At 48.2% G+C, this 19,094-nt stretch overlaps 3 protein-coding genes across 3 annotated transcripts; 1 reads left to right on the forward strand and 2 right to left on the reverse strand.

Moving 5' to 3' along the window:
- The first annotated feature begins 388 nt into the window (after positions 1-388).
- BC939DRAFT_183360 (uncharacterized protein) lies at positions 389-4,346 on the forward strand. The gene is made up of 2 exons (XM_051550466.1): positions 389-815; positions 920-4,346. Exons 1-2 carry the CDS (start codon positions 589-591, stop codon positions 4,152-4,154), a joined length of 3,462 nt encoding a protein of 1,153 aa, XP_051411477.1. The 5' UTR covers positions 389-588; the 3' UTR covers positions 4,155-4,346.
- Positions 4,347-8,965: 4,619 nt separating this feature from the next.
- Positions 8,966-13,179, reverse strand: BC939DRAFT_454034 (uncharacterized protein). The gene is made up of 9 exons (XM_051556013.1): positions 12,816-13,179; positions 11,948-12,057; positions 11,435-11,828; positions 11,189-11,331; positions 10,842-11,093; positions 10,172-10,741; positions 9,810-10,052; positions 9,311-9,715; positions 8,966-9,181 (listed from the first exon to the last, which is right to left on the reverse strand). The coding sequence occupies exons 1-9, from the start codon at positions 12,892-12,894 to the stop codon at positions 9,011-9,013; spliced, it is 2,367 nt and encodes a 788-aa protein (XP_051411478.1). The 5' UTR covers positions 12,895-13,179; the 3' UTR covers positions 8,966-9,010.
- Positions 13,180-13,913: 734 nt separating this feature from the next.
- BC939DRAFT_529597 (P-loop containing nucleoside triphosphate hydrolase protein) lies at positions 13,914-18,972 on the reverse strand. Its single transcript, XM_051561520.1, has 4 exons — positions 18,642-18,972; positions 18,260-18,516; positions 17,901-18,142; positions 13,914-17,799 (listed from the first exon to the last, which is right to left on the reverse strand). The coding sequence occupies exons 1-4, from the start codon at positions 18,738-18,740 to the stop codon at positions 14,195-14,197; spliced, it is 4,203 nt and encodes a 1,400-aa protein (XP_051411479.1). The 5' UTR covers positions 18,741-18,972; the 3' UTR covers positions 13,914-14,194.
- Between the last annotated feature and the right edge of the window lie 122 nt (positions 18,973-19,094).

Below are 19,094 nucleotides of genomic sequence, written 5' to 3' on the forward strand. Positions count from 1 at the left end.
AATTGTCCGCTGCTATCACGAAGAAGGATATAGCGCGACTTGTCGAGCGCTGCAGCTATCCCAAGGCACCAGCCTTGAGCTTCGTCAACCGAGAACGTCGCTTCTACCCATCCATGCAGCCCCTGTCCAATAGTCGAATTTAGTCCTTGTCTATCAAGGGCTTTGAGGACTTTTTCCAATGCACTAGTATTCCTTCAGGTTGGTCCCTCAGCTTCGAATCGACGCGATAGATTTGACTGACACCGAAGATAAAAGATGGCGATGACATTTGCCAGATTCCCTGACATTTACGTCCCATTAATTTCACACAGGGGATCTATCGCTGTGCTCTAAAAGAGAGCCACGGTTAATTGGTTGTAACATGTCGTTTCATCTTGAGACTCTCAGCCTGAGAGGCTTGGTGTCATAAAGCTCCGAATTTCAGCACTTAATTAGGTGCACTATCTAAGCGTGGCAGTTGTACGAAAACATGGCCTGTTTTTATTTTCACCTTCACCGTGTCTCTCCATTTTCATTTTCACTCTCTTCTCTTTTCTCTCTCTCCTTCCTCTCTATCTTCACCGCATTCCCTGAAAGCATAAAGAAAGCATGACAATCAAGGATTCAGGTCAACAGTCTTCACAAGCCTTCCGACTACGTGTGCCTCCTAATTCATCAGCAGAGGCCGAGGTCGTTACCATCCCCACTCGACTCGATCCTAAGTCCGGCCAACGAATTATTCTATGGAGGGACATCCAGCTTTATTACAAGGATGCCCAATGTGTCATGAACGATGGGGACGTTATCCTCTACCTCACGGACGAAAATTTTGAGTAGTAAGTTGTGAATAGCAAAGAGAAGAGAAATGCATGGTCAAGGGTAAAATATATGCAGAAACAGCAGCTGATACCTGTTCTTTCTTCCTTTGGTGTACACGCAGTCTCACTCCCCTAAGGATTGGACACTACCCAGGAGTTATACTCGATGTGATTGTCGGCAGTACCGGACAGGAGGTTGTGGCTCCAGCAACGGAGGAAGCGTCTCTCCAGCGCATCACACCAGTCTCCACTCCGACTATCTCACCGGACGTACCAACCTACACGAACTCAAACGCCATTATTGTAAATGACGGCGCCAAAGAAATCCAGAGATATAATCCGCCATACTGTATGGAAATTGTCGAGATCAACTCTTTGGCGGAGCAAACGGCCGACCTATCCGTCCAGGACGTGGGGTCACCGAATCATCACCTCGTCGTACGTTCAACAGACATGGCTCAGGAACCGACAGTGTCTGTTCAAGACCATCTCTACCACTATACCTCCCAGCTTCTGGCCCTCCAGTCCGGCCAACGGAATATAGCCGAAGCTATGCAGTCCGGACGGTCGGATATCGTCGCTACCATTAAGGGTGAAATGGACAAGAATAGATCCCTTCAGGAGCAAGTCCTCCAGATGCAGCGGCAGATGGACAGAAAGGACAGGAGGGCGCAAGATCGGCTATTCGAGGCACAACAGCAGTTATTAGGGCAACAGAAACAGATGCTCAAAATGCAGCAGCAAGCCCTCGACCGATTGGCTATCATCCAAAACCGAGTTCAAGCAGTTCTCACTCAGACCTACGAACTTCACGAGTATCCCATTCCTCGCCTGTTCATCGTGCTCCCAAAGGCGTTACGACGTCGCGACAAGCTGCTCAAGCCTTTTTCGGAACAGTTTCGTCTGTATTTCCTGTGTGAGTGCGGTGCTCATACTATGTCCGAGGGAACCACCATTCCACACGAGATCCACCTGGCCAAACACGAGGGATACGATCTGGACCGACCAAAAGAGTTCTTTGAAAAATACGGCTCCTACGTCCTAGCGCTGATGCAGATGATCAAATTTGGAATATCAGTGGCAGGGGTCGTGGTGCCTCCGCTGGCGCATTTCAAAGTCGTGGAAGGGATCGAGGAAGTGGAGAGGCATCTCAAGTTTGTGAGGGAGAATCTTGAGCCACTGGTAGACGACACAATCCATTTTATCGAAGGCCAACAAAAGAATCCCAGCGGTGGAATGGAATTGACCGAGGGACAGACGCAGATGGATAAGCTCGAGGTCTTGGAAGGAGCAGATCTTCGGCAGCTGGAATCGTATCTGAAAGTACAGGACGAGAGCCGCGTTCTTGGCAACCTATACAGGATTGTCACGGCGGAGGGTCATGTCAAGTGGGTTTGCATCGACCACTATCGCGAGAACTATCGAGAATCGACGGTCCAGCAATTGAGAGATATAGTGGAAGCTAACGGAGGAGTGTTTGCCGAGGCACAGGGCAAGATCAAAATTTCGCTGACGGCCCCTACTCTCGCGAAACAGTTTTACGAGGCGCTGGTCAAGTCGCGACATGTCCATGAGCTGGAAGTAAGCTTACGGTGGGACACGTCACTGGATGATCTTCGGAAATTGACCGCTGCTGTCACGACGGCGAACATTATCCGGCTATCCCTTCTCTACAGCTTTCAAGGACCAGCACTGGACTATATCAACCGCAACCGCCGTTTTAGGCCTATTATGGAACTCATGTCCAACGGACGGGTCCAGTCTCTCGAGCTACTTTCGTTGTATGCTGATGTCCCCATTCGGTTCAGGAGCTCTTACATCAAGTTGACTTCTCAGCTTCGAACACTATCTATCAAATACGTTGACCTCGAGGATACCGCGGCTAATGCAGCATTCGCCAAGCTTCTCCAGAACTGTCCCAGCCTAGTAGAGCTGAAGCTTTCGACACAAGACCCAAGCTCGGGTCTGAAGACCATCATGGACAGCGTAGCCTTCCTATCAAAACTCCGAATGCTGGAACTTTACCCTTGGGTCAACTCAAAGAACCAGCGCATTATCGTGAACCTACTCAAGGGCAGTATTCAAATTATTTGGGCTTCGATATTTAGCATTGGGACCCTTCAACCAATCTATTTGGCATTTCTTCAAGATGGCCGTCTCACTCGATTGTCGATAGCGGAAACTGTTCGTGAAGAAGGTGATGCTTCGCTGGCGGAGATGCTACGAAGGAACCCCAAGCTTACAGAGGTCAATCTTAGATGCGAATACCAACGATTTGCACCGATCATCGATCTGACTCTATCAACAAGAAAGGAAGGTCGATTACAAGGACGCACCTGTGCACCATTACAACTCGAGCTCCAAGCAGATTCCGACTTAGGCGACGATTTAATCACCTCGACGGTCCACTTTGCGGATGACTCCGCTGCGTTCGATATGTCTACCCGTATCAAAATGGGACAGACATCAAGGCCTTCCTCGGATCACCTACCTCAACTATTCAGTCGATACGGATGGTCCATCAAGATATTGGAAGCCATCTCTGGAACACTCAACGATGATCTTGCTCTAAAACTGGACAAAACAACAGAAGACAATGAACCAAAGCTTGCAACCCTCATGCTGGACCCAAGCGGCCTATCACCCGCAGGTGTGGCGTCCATGGATCGAGTCATGAGTCGTTCGGATCAACTACAGGATTTGCGGATCTACCTCAAGAACCCACTTTTTGGCGACCGTGGAGACAGGCGACTGCTCCACCGACATAGAGAAAAGTTGACCGAGTTGGCAGTGAATGTGACAACACGCGATTCACATATCCCACGGCTTGCAAAGATCTTCCCGACAAGACGCGATGTGCCAAAGCTGAAGTCCCTCTATTTCAGAAATCAGGCCATGGCTCACTTTCCACAAGAGTTCATCCCATGGCTCGTTGCAATGATCTCTGCTCCGAACAATCCATCTGTCCAAAAATCGCCCCTGCCAGAGAGTATGAGAGTACCATTGGCTCCGCCATCGATCAAGGCCTCTACGGATACATCACCAACATGGGAGCCACTGCGCGAATTCAAACTGCTTGGATTTTTATTACAACCTCAGGACTGGAGGACTCTTATCGAGGCGCTCGATGTTTTCACATTGGAAACGCTGGATTTCCGTTATACCAATTTCTCGGTCAATGAGCTCAGAACGTTGGTCCAGTGCATCCCTGACAATAGTTCCGAAGTCGTACTAAAGTATGTATATTTGAAAGAAACAATGCTCTCACAGCAGTTTCATTCTTCGGAAATACAGTCGCTATGTGCCACGTTAGAAAAGAAAGCCCCGCTAGCGGAGATTCAAATCCTGGGAATATGATCACATCTTCCTCAATAAACACGACCCAACCTAGTATATTGAGGATGAAGAATGAATGAATGGTCTTGACATAGACAATCCGACACATTTGTTCGTTTCTAGGCTATTTGGTCCAGCGCTCCCTATTTGTTGACTGGCAGTTTATTTGTCGACCGGCGTATTTTGATATGACACATATAGCGTCGCTTACAGCACAGTTAATAAACCCTGTTTCTCTGTCAGTCCATCAGTGTACTTATTCCAATTGTTTGACGTGTCTTTTTCTGTGCTTTCGCTGATGGAGTGTAGGTCTCATCTGTGGTTTCTTTGCGAGCGTTGAACTTGCCCTTGTAGATGTATTCGCCACAGTTGTTGCAGCGCATGGAGAACGGAATTATGAGGTGAACTTTCTGTTGGAGAACCTTGAGGCTGCTTGCGCCGGGGGATCATGGCGGGGTCGGAATCCAGAGGGAAGTATTTGTTGAGAGCCTTGCACTCAGACATGGTGGAGCAGTGGGGAGGGGGGCAGTGGAGGTATTTCAATGGAAGGCTAAGTGATTTTTTAAGTTGATAGTGAACCTTCTTCCTATCAGGTGCTTGATGGGTTTGCCAAAAGCAAATTGGCTTGCTTGGGCTGGACACAGATAGGTCCGTTCCCAGCCCTCTCTGAATGTATGATGATCTATTGCGTTTGAAGGAATTGGTTCACATACATTCTAAAGCCTGCATAGTCCTATCACAGAGTCGAATAGAAAGTTATGCATAATACAGACCACACAAGGGACAGAAGTAACTTGTCATTTCTCGCTGAACTCATTCAACTTTTGCCATAGCTTAGTCCTATTCACTCTCCTTTTTACTTCTTGGCCAAGGTGTGGCCTGCTTTCAAGGACTGATATCTTATTCACCACACTGCGATCCGCCACCTCCTCAGCACAATAGCGCGCGCTCTCCACGTTTGTAATGGGCTGGCCACAGAAAGACGCCGATAGCGGGGATAAAAACTCTTCCGATGATCTGCCGCCATGACTTCCGCCTCCCGGGCTCTTCTCGCCACGCTTTTCGATCTGACATTGGCCCAGCTTCTGGACAGACTCAAATATGCACCAATTGGCCGTCAGATAACTGCCTCCGGCGCTGCTCGATGCGTTTTAAGCCAAATCCTGAATGGATTATTTGCCGTAAAAAGCGAGGGCACAACAGATGACAAAATTGTCACTAGAAACAGGACTTGTGTTGACCAAGGGAATCACCCTGAAAAATGTCGAGGTCATGGCCAGAGTGGTAGTTGACGCATAGCCGCTTGTTGTTTAACATTCCTGTGAACACTGCAGATCGGGATCCAGACCCTTGGTGCTATAGTCGTCTAAATCAGAAGACTATCCATGGACAGCAAAAGTAGCGGTCTAATCCGGGTTTGATGGCTCGCAGAGCACAACAATTTTTTTGATCCGAATCATTCATATTTTCGTCCGCAAGCCATTTCCTGTCTTAATTGTACAATTTGCGTTCAGTTGTCTCCTGTTCTTTCTTTTTTTTTTTTTATTACTGCACTTCGTTACATGAAAGCTGTATCCTTTTTCTAGTGATTGTGGGGCTGAACGGCTGCTGGTGTAGGCGTATGTCCTGTTGCGTGGACAGAGGGTACATTGGCATTATTTTCCTCCAGGAACACATTCCATGCTAAAGAAATAAAGATAGGTGCGACATTAGTAGTGGCATAAGAAGGTATTTAGGACGCATATTGCATCAAGTATTGGGCAGAGTTACTAAACATACAGTCCAAGGTAGATTTGATGGAGCCACGCTTGATCCAGAACTAAAGGGACGATATGAAAAGCAAGGAATAGTCGTTAGTTTGGCTGGCTGCATGACTGGTACTTCTTTGAAGCGGTATCAAAAAAAAAAAAAAAAAATTGTACCATCTTCATCTCATCCGTGAAGCCGCGCCATTCCAGCTTGGCCTCGATCGCAATCACACGCATTCTGTCCATATCTGCCGGTTCGATTTCCTCCAGTTCTGTCAAGAAAAGAAGAAAAATAATAGATTTCGCAAGAAGAGCATTAGCATGGATGGTGAATAATGACTAGTCAATACAATGCCACGCTTACAGGGCCATTGGAGGATATTATCCTTCCCTCACTTGGCACCCAGGTACATAAAGCATTGCAGCAAGTTACCATCGACACGGTCAACTTCCATGCGTTCGCAAGTGCGCAACTTGCAGTACTCGACAAAACCATCGCGCTCTTCGGCATCGGTCGCTTGGAGCTTTAATTTTGTAGGAATGTCATTGGTGGCTGCCATGATGAGAAAGTGGTTGGATGAGAAGGGTGAAGGAGAGTGAGGAATAAGTTTCGACCATCACATAGCGCTTAGCCGTGACGCGTAGCGCGTTGCCAATGTGCGGACTGCTTTGCTCACAATTGCTCTCCGTGGTCAGTGCTCCAGGGACAACAGGGTATTTTTGAAGGGGAACGCAACGGTATGAAATTGTTGAGAAAGGAACTTTGAAACCGCATTGTTCTCCAGCTCCTACTGCAGTTTACATGTAGTGACTGACGGGCCGGGGTCTGCTGGGGGTTGACGCTTCCGGCCTTGCTCGCTGCTGCCGGTGCTGACGGACCCGGATCTACTGCTCTTTTTTTTTTCGCTCCTGCTCGCTGCTGTAGATGTCAACGGACCTGAGGCTACTGCTATCGCTACAGGGCTTAATAATGGCTTGTATTTGTCGAGACCCTTCTGGTCCTGCAACTGCACCTGGCATACGCGGGCCCTGCTCTCATTCCCATTGCATCGCGATCGAAAAACGCACGACAGCCAGAACAGTGTTTAGAACGAAACGGCAACTTGACCAGGAACTGTTACAGGCCGGGCAGGGACATTTTGCGTCTGTATAATACCCATGTATACCCTGCACAACATACCCTAGGCTCTTTGTCTAGATATTGCAGGCAAATATGGGTGCATACATTAGACACTGGTCTTCTTTTTTCATTTCTCTTCGAAATAGCAAGGCGAGACATGAGACATGCATTAGGACTTACTTCGATGACAAGCTGTCTCTCGAGCGCGGGATGTTTTGATACTAGTCCGGTTCGGGCGTTGAACGACTTCAGACCAAAGCAAAGAGCTATGTTGTCCCCGGCTGCCTCCCCCCGACCCCCCAATTCATCTGTCATGCGCAAGATACTCTTGGTGGTGTAGTCTAGATATACAACCAGCGTTCTGTGTCTTTTCCGGAACCATAAAAGCTGAGCAAATATCCCAGGACGTTGATTTAGCTGTTATTGCTGCTGATGCTCAGGGGATTACTGCTGCCGGTACCGTCGCTACTAGTCCTGGTATTATCGCTGGACATGTTAGCTCTGTGGCTAGAAATTAGGCCGCTCGGTTTGGTCATATATTTGAAATAGTTGTCAAGTATCTCCATGTTGAAGCTTGGAATCCGGCTTTCCAGCTCATCCGTCCCTCCATCTCGCTTCCTGTCCCGTCATAACGAGTGGGGCTTGGTGGCGGATGTGTAAAGGAATCCATGTATGGTGACAGTATGACGTTTGTTGAAATGTATAAGGTCTTGTATGGAGGCCGTCAAACTGCAATAATGCCCTGTTCTAGGTCGCCATCTGAATGTATATCGCCACCGTCAATGTCAGCGTCGTCCAGATCAACGAATCCGTCCTCATATCCAGACTGTCCTCCTGCCTGTCTTCATCATTAACATCATCATCGATACCTTCCTGAGTGTTATCGTGCAGCATCCCCTTGTCAACCTCTTTGGCGGCTCCTGGGCGTAAAGTGGATGCGTTGTGGCTGAGGATGTTAAAGATGAGGCCGTTGGCTGAGATTGTTCCCTTCACCCTCATCGTTCTTGTACTGCCATCTTTGGTTTGGAGAGAGACCTTCCAGTGCCCATGGAGTCCGAACAAATCCACTTTGGACCGACCTTTTTTTTTATGTGGTTTTAGATATGAACGCTTTCTAGTCGCTGACTGTGAACAGTCGTGGAAAGGGCAGAGTGGCAAGAAACAATTTTCACATAACGCGATTACCACAGCGAACCTTGAACGCACGCGTCAAAACTTAGAGGATAGATTAACCTCCTTGTCAAACAGACAGATCTCGTCAAAAATCCATTTTGAGTCCCCAAGATCCTCATTCTCCGCCTCTTCTAGTAGAAAAAAAAAGTGCAGCATGGTACTCATTGAAGGCAAAATGGCGGCCGTGGCAGGGTGTCAGAGCCACCTTGTTCCCTTCCCTACCTCCCAATTGGCGCCGTTTCCTATCTCCACTCCATTCCCATTCCTACCTTGATGAACTCTCCTGTATAGCAATGTTCTCGTAACTGTGATATTCACGATAAAGTCTCCATCTTCCATTTTCCGCGCATTCTTTCGTTTGTTCCAATCCTAATCCACCCTAGAGCCGGAGGGGTTTTTTTTTTTTTTTTTTTTTTTTTTTTTTTTTTGGTGAGGAGAGAGGGAAGACAAGACGAGGGAGTTTAAATGCTTAGCTCTCAACCGCGTGCGCCATGGTAGGGGACAAAAAACCCCCCTATGTCTGCATTTGATAGATCATGTACATACGAACTCGACAAATTTGGTCAGCAGGATCATTCTTTTTTAAAAACGCCTATTTGCAAGGGGCCATATCTCTCTCGGTCATTGGCACATTAATAACAAAAACACCTTGGTTCGAATGATCGCTCAATGGATTAATTGACTCATGAAGAGATAAAAAAAGTTTTTCTTTTCCTCTAACTCGATACTAGATAGTAGTCTTGCAAGTCTCGTCTAACAAAAAAAAAAAAAAAAAAAAAAAAAAAAGAATAGGGGGGAGACAACTCAATGCACATTATGCACAATATGCAGTTGCCTTAGAATTCCCAGTCAGCATCGACTGTCATGGCCCACTTGAACTTGTCACGGAGAGTCTTCGTGAAGATCTTCTCCAAGGGCACATCGTACTTCTCGCACCATGCGGCAGAGATACGAGGATCGATGTAGTTGATCTTGGACGTTCCCAAAGCCGTCTGTTTGTTCTCCTCCTATTGTTATTGCCAAAGATTATAACAAATAAAATACACACACATTAATAACTAGTCCAACATAGATTGATCATCGGGAGCCATATAAAATACTTAGAGGAAAGGAACAAACAAGGGAATCAGTATTACCTTGTCAACCATGGCAGTTCTAGTGGCAGCAATGCGTTCGTCCAACTTCAAAAGCTGTGTATCACACTTCTCAACCGTCGCGCCCTTGGGTGCGGTGACATTGCCATTCTTACGCTCCTTGGCCAACTGCTTTTCGTGTTCATCAGCGTCCTTCAACTTCAGCTTGAGATCCTTCTCAGTCAGGGGCTTCTCCTTGTTCTCTTTCCTCTTCTCATTCTCCTTCTCCCACCAAAGCTTGGTCTTTTCCCGCTCCTTAGCTATGATCTGAGCCTCATATTCTTCGATCCATTCGTCCTCCAGGTCTGACTCAGGCTCAAGGAGCTCTGGCCTCTTCTTCTTCAACTTCGGTTCCAATGTCACAATCGTCCGCTTCAACTTCATCTTCTGGTACTTGAGTGCACGGATCTAATCATTACCATGCAAACAGCAAAGAATCAGTAAGACCGAGCTTGGACAGATGTCAGCAAATATTCGAACGCAATCAAAAAAAAAAAAGCACCTTGTCAACGATTTTGTCCATCTGAACGGCATGTCCCTTGCTGACTGCACGCTGATGGTTACAAAGAATGGCGACCTCGCGATTAGCACGGTTGTAGGCCAGGAGTTTTTCGGCCACAGTTCCTTTCACCGGCGTCAACTTTTGTAGCTGATCCTGAAACGTGAACGAAGCGTTGTATGTACGGAACACCTTGGCCGTCAATCCCTTCATCAGGCTTTGCAAATGCTTGTTCAACTCTGACGTCTATTCAATGTTAAAAAAAAAAAAAAAAAAAAAAAAAAAAGCCCAGATTAACACGAGAGGATTTGGGGACAAAATGAAAATGAAGGCACAAAGGAGTAATGATAGCTACCGGGCATTACCTTAAGGCGATCAAAGAGCTCATCTCCCTCTTGGGCTGGTTCTCGCTTGAAGAGACGGATATTTTTAAAGACTTGCTCATCAACTTCCATAGACTTTTGGTAACGGATCGAATCTTTACCCAAAAAGTCCAAGTGCATGATGTTGGGCTTCTCCAGAGTGACGTGCTCAAAGCGAAGTGAACAACAACCGACAGTGTCCGCCTCGTCCTCTCCCTTCTCGTTACCAGCTCTGAGAGCAAGGCGATCGATAAGATACATTGCCGTGGCACGCTGGCGAATAAACATCTTCTTGTCCTTGAGCTCCGCCATGTATACTCGACGGATGTTCTCGACCTCGCCCTTGAGTGCCCTGGCAGTCTCGAACTTCTTAAGATCAGATTGTCCTTTGAGGGAACTGCCGGCAGCCAAGAAAACGTACTTTGTCGAATCGTTCACGTTCTCCTTCCAGGTGGCCAGCCACGTCTTTGTGTCATCGTGAACAATCTTTCCCCACTTGTGTCCTGCGGGGGCTGGTGGAACAGGTGCATCCTTGCTCAAGTTCAAGGTGACTTGCTCGGGGTGGACACGAAGCTGCACATTAAAAAGAAAGCACAGAAAGATCAGCCAAAATAGAACGTTACCAAATAAGCAATTGCGGTTCGCACCGACTTGTTGGACATGCATGTAGTACCTTGAGGCATCCTGTCTTAGGGTGCTTTCCTCGTCCTCGGAACAAACCCGGCGGTTCGATGCGGTAGTTGCCAACCTTTTCCTTGCGACCATCCAGCATGCAAAATCCGTACTTTTCATCAAGCGTCGCCTTCTCATCCTTGATCGCCTGCTTCTCCTCCTTGGTCATGCTCTTCTTCCGCTCCTTCTCCTTCTGGAAGTAGTCATACATCGGCGTAAAGTCACACTTTTTGAAGCTGGTAATCTCAGGGACCTATTACAAGTGAATCATTATTAGTCCTGCGCACCTAATACAAAAGAAATCTGCGGTGGCGGCAATTAGTCATCCATGACTGGTCTGTTCATTACCGTTTTGTGTTTCTTAGCGAGTTTTGAAAAGTCTCTGAAGAAGTTATCCTGAAAGGTCGGATTCTCTGCATGCTCCGTGTACAGCAATGCGCCAAAGAAAGAAGCAACCTCCTCCACCTCAGGGGCGAGAGTGACAGGTTTGCCTATGTATGTTGAGGTTGGAGACAACGAAGGCTATATCAATGCACCGATCACACAACCAGCTTCTAGACTTGAACGAGTGCATGCAAATCAAAAGGCACGTACCATCGTATTTCATCTTGACGCCGTGTGGTACATATGATGGAGCAAAGTAGACGCCGTTATGGCTCAATGTTGTCCACTTGACGGTATCATCTTCATTCTCCCTCTCTTTCAGCCACCAGGCATCCTCTTCCTCCTCTTCTTCCTCTTTCTTGATTTTCTTGACCTTGGACTTGTCATCCCCGGCATCCACCTTTTTGACCTTCTTGACCTTGGACTTGTCATCCTCATCTTCCTTCTTGACACGCTTCTTGACCGTGGATTGCTTCGAATCATCAGAGGTCTTGATTTTGCGAGATGAACCGTTGGTGGGCTCTGACTTGACCTTGGTTGCTGTCTTGGAGGGTTTTGCTGAGGACTTTGCGGGCGCAGTCTTTTTGGCGGCAGCCTTCTTAGCCTGCGATTGTTCATGATTGAAAGGAAGATGGTCATTTTTGTTAGAGTATTGCCTAGGAACTGCCCGTAGTCATAACTCCAATAAACGACCTGCGAACGAGGCAGGAAAACATTTCTTACCAGAGGAGCGTCTGACTCGCTGTTTGAAGACTCTTCCTTCAAGACTGGCCTCTTACGCTTTCGAAGCGGCACATCCGAATCACTGCTGCTGTCTTCGTAATTGTCGTCATCTATTGTTCATTTAAGATCCCTCATCAGTAAATATTCATTCGAATTAGCATGATGAGACCGCAGATGAATTAAATCCAAGGGGGTTGGATCCTGACGAGATCTTGACTGATCCATGCACGAATCACCTCTCACTTTTATTTGGACCCTAATATACACCACAGCTGTAACACATAAACATAGCAGGGCTCATCATATCCTTGATCAAAGAAGACGCCGGTAATAAACAATCGCGACCATTTGCCACCGTCTTTTCTTTTCGGTTTCTGTGAAAAGAGACTGTGGCATGCTTGGATGGGGTAGGGGGAGGGAAGGGAGGGAGGATGAAATAACCCACGGGATGTGGTACGGTAGTTCTCTCTTCTACAACAATCCACACAACTACGCCCAAAGGGACTCCCAATGCCTTAATTCAGACACTCCAAAGCAATTACTACAAAGCTATGCTATCGTTTGTAGGCTTCAGTCGCTTATTCCTCTAACCTCATGTTCCTTGAGGTACAGATCTTCCCCCCCTCTCCCCATTGAACCCAACCTCACCCACGCATATCAAAAGTATAGGCATATTTTCTGCTTCCCAGTGTTCGACCCTCTTTAAACAGGGTCCAAAATAGAAATAAATTGCCCAGCACGACAACATTTCGTTGCAGCGGTTGTATAAACGCGTACGGAATGTGTGCTTCATATTTTCCCTCTGTGGATCAAAACAATTAGCGGCGGATCGGAAGGGGAGGGGACTTTTTATCAGAACGCGGCTTACCCGTTGTAAGATGATGGTCGACCTTCTGCTTCCTCCTCTGGGCCAAAGGCATATCCTCTGAGCTGTCTGAATCGGACATGGTTATTTTTGCTTTGAGTAAGGTGTGTGCTAAGCAAGTGATGTATGAAAAACGCTGTGGTAAACGGAAACCAGAATGAGAAGAGAGCAGCAAGAATCTGCGCTTAAAAAGTGTCGAATGCGTTATGCGTCTGAATGGGAGAGGGGCAGAGTAGGGGGGGGGATGTGAGGGGGTGCGAACAGGGATGAGCGGAGGTGTTGGAGAGAGAAAGAGAAGAGAAAGTTGGCAGGAGTCGACTTCTCATATTTATTGGCGTAGGGAGAGAGAAAATTTTTTGAAGTCGTCAGATCCATGGACTTTGGATTTTTCGGTTCAAAAATAGCTCCGCCGTCCCGTCATAAACAAGTACCAAGCCAGAGTTCCCTTATGTAGGCTTAAATATTTGAGGAAAATGCTACAAAATTTCTTATACGTCATAATAATCTTTGAAATGTGCTGTAAGCATATAGCACTGGCAACGAGAGGCATTGTGAGGTCAGGGATCAGTCTCTTTTGATGGATCCATCGTTGGATCGGGCCGATTTTTCGGCATCAATTGCACCTGCGACGCCGACGGCTACACAGCTTGCCATTTACTATATTCAAGGTCTCTCTAACATGCTAAATATCATGGACAACAAATACCCTATCTCCAACCACGAAGAGGTTCTGGACGCTTTGAGGAAGGCTTAAGAACTGTGCGACAAGTATATTCCTGCTCTGGCAACTCACAAGCTTAGTCATAAGCGTGCAAGGCAGCGTTGAATAAAGATAGTTGGCAACCATTTCATATCTTCAATTCCATCTACAATGTTCCTCAATTACTTTTGCTCCAGTTTAAAGTTGCTCACTTGGGATGTCGAAAAATCAGAATTTATGGGGCGCTTCTCTTCATCATCCAAGAAACCCGCGAACAACAAACATGGTACAAGAGCGACAATCACTACCGCTATAGTGCACATAGAAGAATTCTGTTGGATGCTACCAAAAGATGAAGGCATATATTCTAAAATAAGGACATATACTGGAGAACTTTTGTTGATTTTTGCCGATTTTCTATCGTGCTTCATCGTTTTTATTGTTTTGGTGCAGAACAATAATTGAAATGAATGTCTAGTACTTAGACGCATCTTTTTACATCCTGCAATAACTAAGGATATTAAACTTCCTCAGAAACCATTGAAACCAGCTGGAGACATGCCTCTAGGTATCATCCTCTACCATACTGTCACGTTGTGTCACGTTTACCCTATATGACCTCTAGGAAAAAGAAGATTTTCGGGGCACATAGGGGCACTCTATTATTATTCTATCGGTAAGATCAAACGTCTTTGGCGCGTCGTTGCTCCCACTGCTCCTTGGCCACCTGTCGCAGTGCAACCTCGTTCTCCGCACCAGTATCCGCAACCATCCTCCGTAGCCATCCTCCTGCCGTCGAAGGCGATTCACTTCCCATCTCCACCACAGGGCCGTTCAACAGCTCCCATGGCTCGCCAAACTCCATTACGCGTCCTTGATCCAGCACCAAGATACGATCGTAGTCGCCAATGACCGTATTTAATCGATGTGCGATCGTGAACACGGTTGCGCCCTTGAACTGCGAGTGGATCGCCTTTTGGATCATCCGGTCAGACTGCAGGTCCACGTTCGCAGTGGCCTCGTCCATGACAATGATCTTGGCCCGTCTCAACACCGCACGCGCCAACGACAACAACTGCTGCTCGCCGATACTAAAGTTCTTTCCATTGTCGTCCACAGTCGCATCCAGTCCTCCCTCAAGACCCTCGACGAGACGCTTCAATTCCGCGGCCTCCAGTGCCGCCCAGATGTCCGCATCCTGATGCTGAGATGTTGGGTCGAGGTTGAATCGCAGTGTGCCGCGGAAGAGGAAGGGTTCCTGTGGGATAATCGCCATCTTCTCGCGCAAGTCATGCATCCCGATCTTGGAGATATCGACCCCGTCAATGGAGATGCCTCCATGATGAGGCGGATTGCCCGTGGTGGTATCGACGAGTCGGAAGAGTGCCCCGATCAAGCTGGACTTGCCGGCTCCTGTGCGACCCACGATCCCGATCTTCTCGCCAGCCTTGAAATCCAGCGAGATGTTCTTCAACACCGGGCCTTCACCGCGAGGGTAGGTCAAGGACATGTCCGTGAAAGTGACCTTGGCTTCCTGTGGCCATCCGTTCGGGACAACGCTCGAACCATCGGGGTTGAATCGACGACGCTCTGATTCCTCGGGCTTGACCTGCGCGTACTCCATCATACGTTCGACAGAAACCATGAGAATGGCAGCCTCGACACTTTGTCTCACAGCCCATTGCAGCTCTCCACTCAGCTGAGTGACATAGTTCAGTGCCAGTCCGACCATGGCAGCCTTCTGAGAATCACGGACAGCAACACAAGCAACAGCAGTGATACCCAGGAAAAGCGCCGAGAGGGCATCTAGACGGAAACCGAGCCAACGTGCGCAGATCAAATAGGCAAAGAACGCACGTCCATTGGCTTCTTGCGCGTCCACAAAACGTCCCATGAATCGCTCGCCGACACCAAAGGCACGAACAGAGGTCAGGCCATCCAGGGTTTCCGAGAGCTGAGAGTAGATGGGGGACCGAGTCTGACTATCGATACGCTTGACCTGTCGGCTTGTCCTGATATAGACCATACGGAGGAAAATAAAACCACCAAAGAGGAAAGGAATCGAGATGACAATCCATGCGTTCACAATACAGACGACGACCACAGATCCGAAAAGCATAAATACGATCTGTGTGGCGTCGAAGAAGGTGTATGGTAGCAACTCGTCGCAGTTGGCCATGTCCTTGGAGAACCGGTTCAGAACACGCCCATGAGGGTTGGCGTGGAAAAAGTCAATGCTGGTTTTGAGTAGGGCGTCGAGCATGGCCCTGAAGATGCTCCGTGAACTCTCCGAAACACAGTAAAAGAATAAGAAGGACCGAAACAGGGTCACGATCACGGTCGCTAGACAGTACACACCAAAGATCGTAGGATAGTAGGAATGTGTCTGTTCCTCTGCGGATAGTTCGGACCAGTTTGAAAGGAAAAAGTCGCCCGCCACCATGATCGCCTGCGCTGCTGCCAGTGAGAAGATGGTTAGACCCAGACGGAAGGGTGTCGATCCGAGCCGGAAGAAATCATAGTAAACTCGCAAAGGTGTATCGCCCTCCTGGACTTCCTCCACGGTCAGATTCTTCTCTGGGGCATCGCTATCCTCCTCCACACCACCGGCATTCGAGACACGCGACTTGACACGCTTGAGTGCATCCATTGAGGAGTCGGCTCCCGTGGGATCGGCTTTAAGGATGGCATCTGTCTCCTCGTCCTCCGTTGCTTCAGGTGCCTTCTTGGCGAACTCGCGCAAAACGTCCACGAACTTGACCCGCATCTTGACACTCCTGGTTGATTCACCATCGTTGATCACCTTTTCCACCTCCACCTCCTGCTGCATCACAGCATCCACCCGTCCGGTATGTGTCACATGTCCTTGCTCGAGAATAATAACGTTTTCACAATCCTTGATGTACTGCAACTGATGTGTCACCAGTACTCGTGCCTTGGCTTTCAGCAGCCCATTGATGCAGTTGTCGAAAAGCGCACGTCCGACCTTGGGATCGACAGCCGAAAGTGGATCGTCCAGGATATAAATGTCCGACTCCCTGTACGCTGCTCTCGCGAGAGAAACACGGGCACGCTGACCACCACTGAGGGTCACGCCCTTCTCGCCGATGATAGTCTCATCTCCTTGCGGGAGCAGGGACAGGTCGCGGGTGAGCTCGCATGCCTTGATGACCTTGCTATAGCGCTCCTGGTTGAACTGAGAACCGAATAAAATGTTGCTCTTGATCGTTCCTGCAAAGATCCAGGGCGACTGGGCCGAGTAAGACATCTTGATATTGCCTTTATCCTGCTTTGCCAGCGCAAAAGATCCGGATACTAGAGGCATCTCCTGCAGGAGTGCCATACAGAGACTGGATTTGCCGCATCCGACAGGTCCAACAACAGCCAACAACTCATCGCGACGAAGGGTCATAGTGATGTTGTTGAGAATGGCTTTCTTGGGGCTGTTCATTGTCAGGTTGTCCGCGCTAGCGTGTCCCTTTTCGTCCTCTGTGTCCTGAGCCTGGCGAGAAGCCTTCTCCTCGGCCGAAAGCTCTGGGACCCCGTTATTTTCATCCGTGGCGAGCGACCAAGAGAAAGATGCGTCGCGCATTTCGAGCAGCAGAGATGGATCCAGAGTCTTCTCCACGCTTCCCATCATTGCATCTCCGGATTTGCCTGAGGAGTCCTCCTGTTCTGTCTTGAACTTGTTCTCGATACCTTTCAGCTCAGGTAGCAGCATAAAGTCCGTGATACGGCGAACAGACACACGGGTCTCTGCGATCGTCTCCAAAGCCTTGGGGAAGAACGAGGTCATAGTCAGGCGCATGACATTGAACAGTGTAAGCGACACAAAGACTTTGTCGGGCGACAGGGTCTTGCCCTGCAGCCAGAACGTGACAAAAACGAACAGGGCGATCAGAGGCTGGAAGAAAAAGTAGATCGCCATATTGCTGGCTCTCATGAGGTTGGCCTTCCAGATATATCTGAGTTCGATCGATCGGAGCATGAGAATTTTCTCCTGAAACGGCACCTCCCATGCGCACAATTTGACGAGCTCGATTCCTTGAAAGACATCCGAAAGCGTTCTGATACGTTCATCGCGGGCATTGACTGTTTTGCTACGGATGGTGGAGAAGTGGCGGGAAAAGAAGGTCTGGACGGGCATCAGGATGACAAAGACCAGCAATCCCGACAAACAGGCGACCTCGATCTCTCTCCAGAGAAAGTACATGACAAATATCATCTCCAATGGTCCGATGATTGCATACAGCATGAAGGGCGTGGCATTTTCGAATGGTTGGACGTCTAGAGATATTGTAATGGAGTATGACAGGATAGTTAATACATTAGGCTCGGCGTCTTTCAAAATCATATCAAATGCTATACGATGCCTGCCGTTAGTATACCATTAGAAATCAGGTTGACGATGGTTCCGGTAGCAATCGAACTGGAGGTTGAGAGGGTGAGGCATTTGCGGTACATGAGAGAGATCAAACTCTGCCGAATCCAAAGTCCAGTGCGCATAGTTGGGAAGAAATAGTGATGGTGCATGGTTCCGTGGAAAAGGGTGACTAGGAAGAGACCAACCGCATATGCCATTCCTGTGCTGATCGGTGTGTCTGGGAAGTCGAAGAAACGGATAACGTATCTATGATGAATCAAAGTAGTGGGAAACGGCATTATGTTAATATTTGATAGTGAATTGAGGACTTATTTCGTATGAACATCGACTGTTGCAATCGAGTGCAATTGAACGGCGACTTACCCCATGAGAATAGCTTCGCTGATCTTACAGGCACTTTCGATGATGCCTGTGAAAAAGGAAATACTGAAGTAGAGCCCAAAGCATCTCCACAGGACCAGGTAGAGGTTTGGTCTCCTGGGCTTAGACCCCGTTGCCCTGGCCTTGGCCTGGCACTTTTCTACTTCCTTTGTCCATTCCTCCAGCAGCCTGTCGGTGATCCTCTTGACGTGGTCATTCTTCGAGAGCTGGTCAAGATCCGTTTCGACAATTGTTTGACTCTGGAATGTGAGGAGAGAAAGAATGAGAATACCTGTTAATATAATATAAAGAGTGGTAATAATAGTAGCAACAGTAGCTAGCGGATACCTTGGGCAGATCGTACAAAGTTGAATTATCAACGTACCCATCCTCTAATAAGCAATGGCTGGATCCAGTTGAACGAGAAGTACGACAGGGGATTGGCGGTCTCGATTGCGGCGGGAGGATGCTTTGAGTCGGCCATGGCTAAGAGCAGAGTGGCGTATGTATGTCTGTGCGGTATTTCTGATCACAGGCTATTATTGATGAGCACTTCGGTACAGTCTAGTGCGATGCGATGGAATGGGATGGGATGCAAGACAGGAGTGGAGAGGGCCGATGGAATGAGCAGTGGACGATGGCGAGGGATGAGAAGAAGGAAGAGGGAGAAGAGAACGGACGAAGAGAACGAAAGGACGCCAGCGCAGGAAGCTACTGTAACACGAAGAGGGTGGAGGGTCTGATTTGCCGGGGTTTTATACTCCTTCAACCTTGTCCCAGGATCCGAAGGGGCGTGGCACAAAAAAAAACTATAAAAAAAACTGGGTGCACTTTCATT

The sequence above is a fragment of the Gamsiella multidivaricata genome, assembly GCF_025024155.1.
Source record: "Gamsiella multidivaricata strain RSA 2152 chromosome Unknown BC939scaffold_39, whole genome shotgun sequence".
NCBI classification, from domain to species: Eukaryota; Fungi; Mortierellomycota; class Mortierellomycetes; order Mortierellales; family Mortierellaceae; genus Gamsiella; species Gamsiella multidivaricata.

Excerpts from the sequence above, each read along its gene's own strand:
- BC939DRAFT_183360 (XM_051550466.1), top strand. The coding sequence starts at position 589 with ATGACAATCAAGGATTCAGGTCAACAGTCTTCACAAGCCTTCCGACTA. Across the intron at positions 816-919 it reads ACGGACGAAAATTTTGAGTA|TCTCACTCCCCTAAGGATTG; the intron begins GTAAGTTGTGAA and ends GTGTACACGCAG.
- BC939DRAFT_454034 (XM_051556013.1), bottom strand. The coding sequence starts at position 12,894 with ATGTCCGATTCAGACAGCTCAGAGGATATGCCTTTGGCCCAGAGGAGG. Across the intron at positions 12,058-12,815 it reads CGACCATCATCTTACAACGG|ATGACGACAATTACGAAGAC; the intron begins GTAAGCCGCGTT and ends AATGAACAATAG. Across the intron at positions 11,829-11,947 it reads GCGAGTCAGACGCTCCTCTG|GCTAAGAAGGCTGCCGCCAA; the intron begins GTAAGAAATGTT and ends GAACAATCGCAG.
- BC939DRAFT_529597 (XM_051561520.1), bottom strand. The coding sequence starts at position 18,740 with ATGGCCGACTCAAAGCATCCTCCCGCCGCAATCGAGACCGCCAATCCC. Across the intron at positions 18,143-18,259 it reads AGCGAAGCTATTCTCATGGG|ATACGTTATCCGTTTCTTCG; the intron begins GTAAGTCGCCGT and ends GATTCATCATAG. Across the intron at positions 17,800-17,900 it reads CGTCAACCTGATTTCTAATG|ACGTCCAACCATTCGAAAAT; the intron begins GTATACTAACGG and ends CAATATCTCTAG.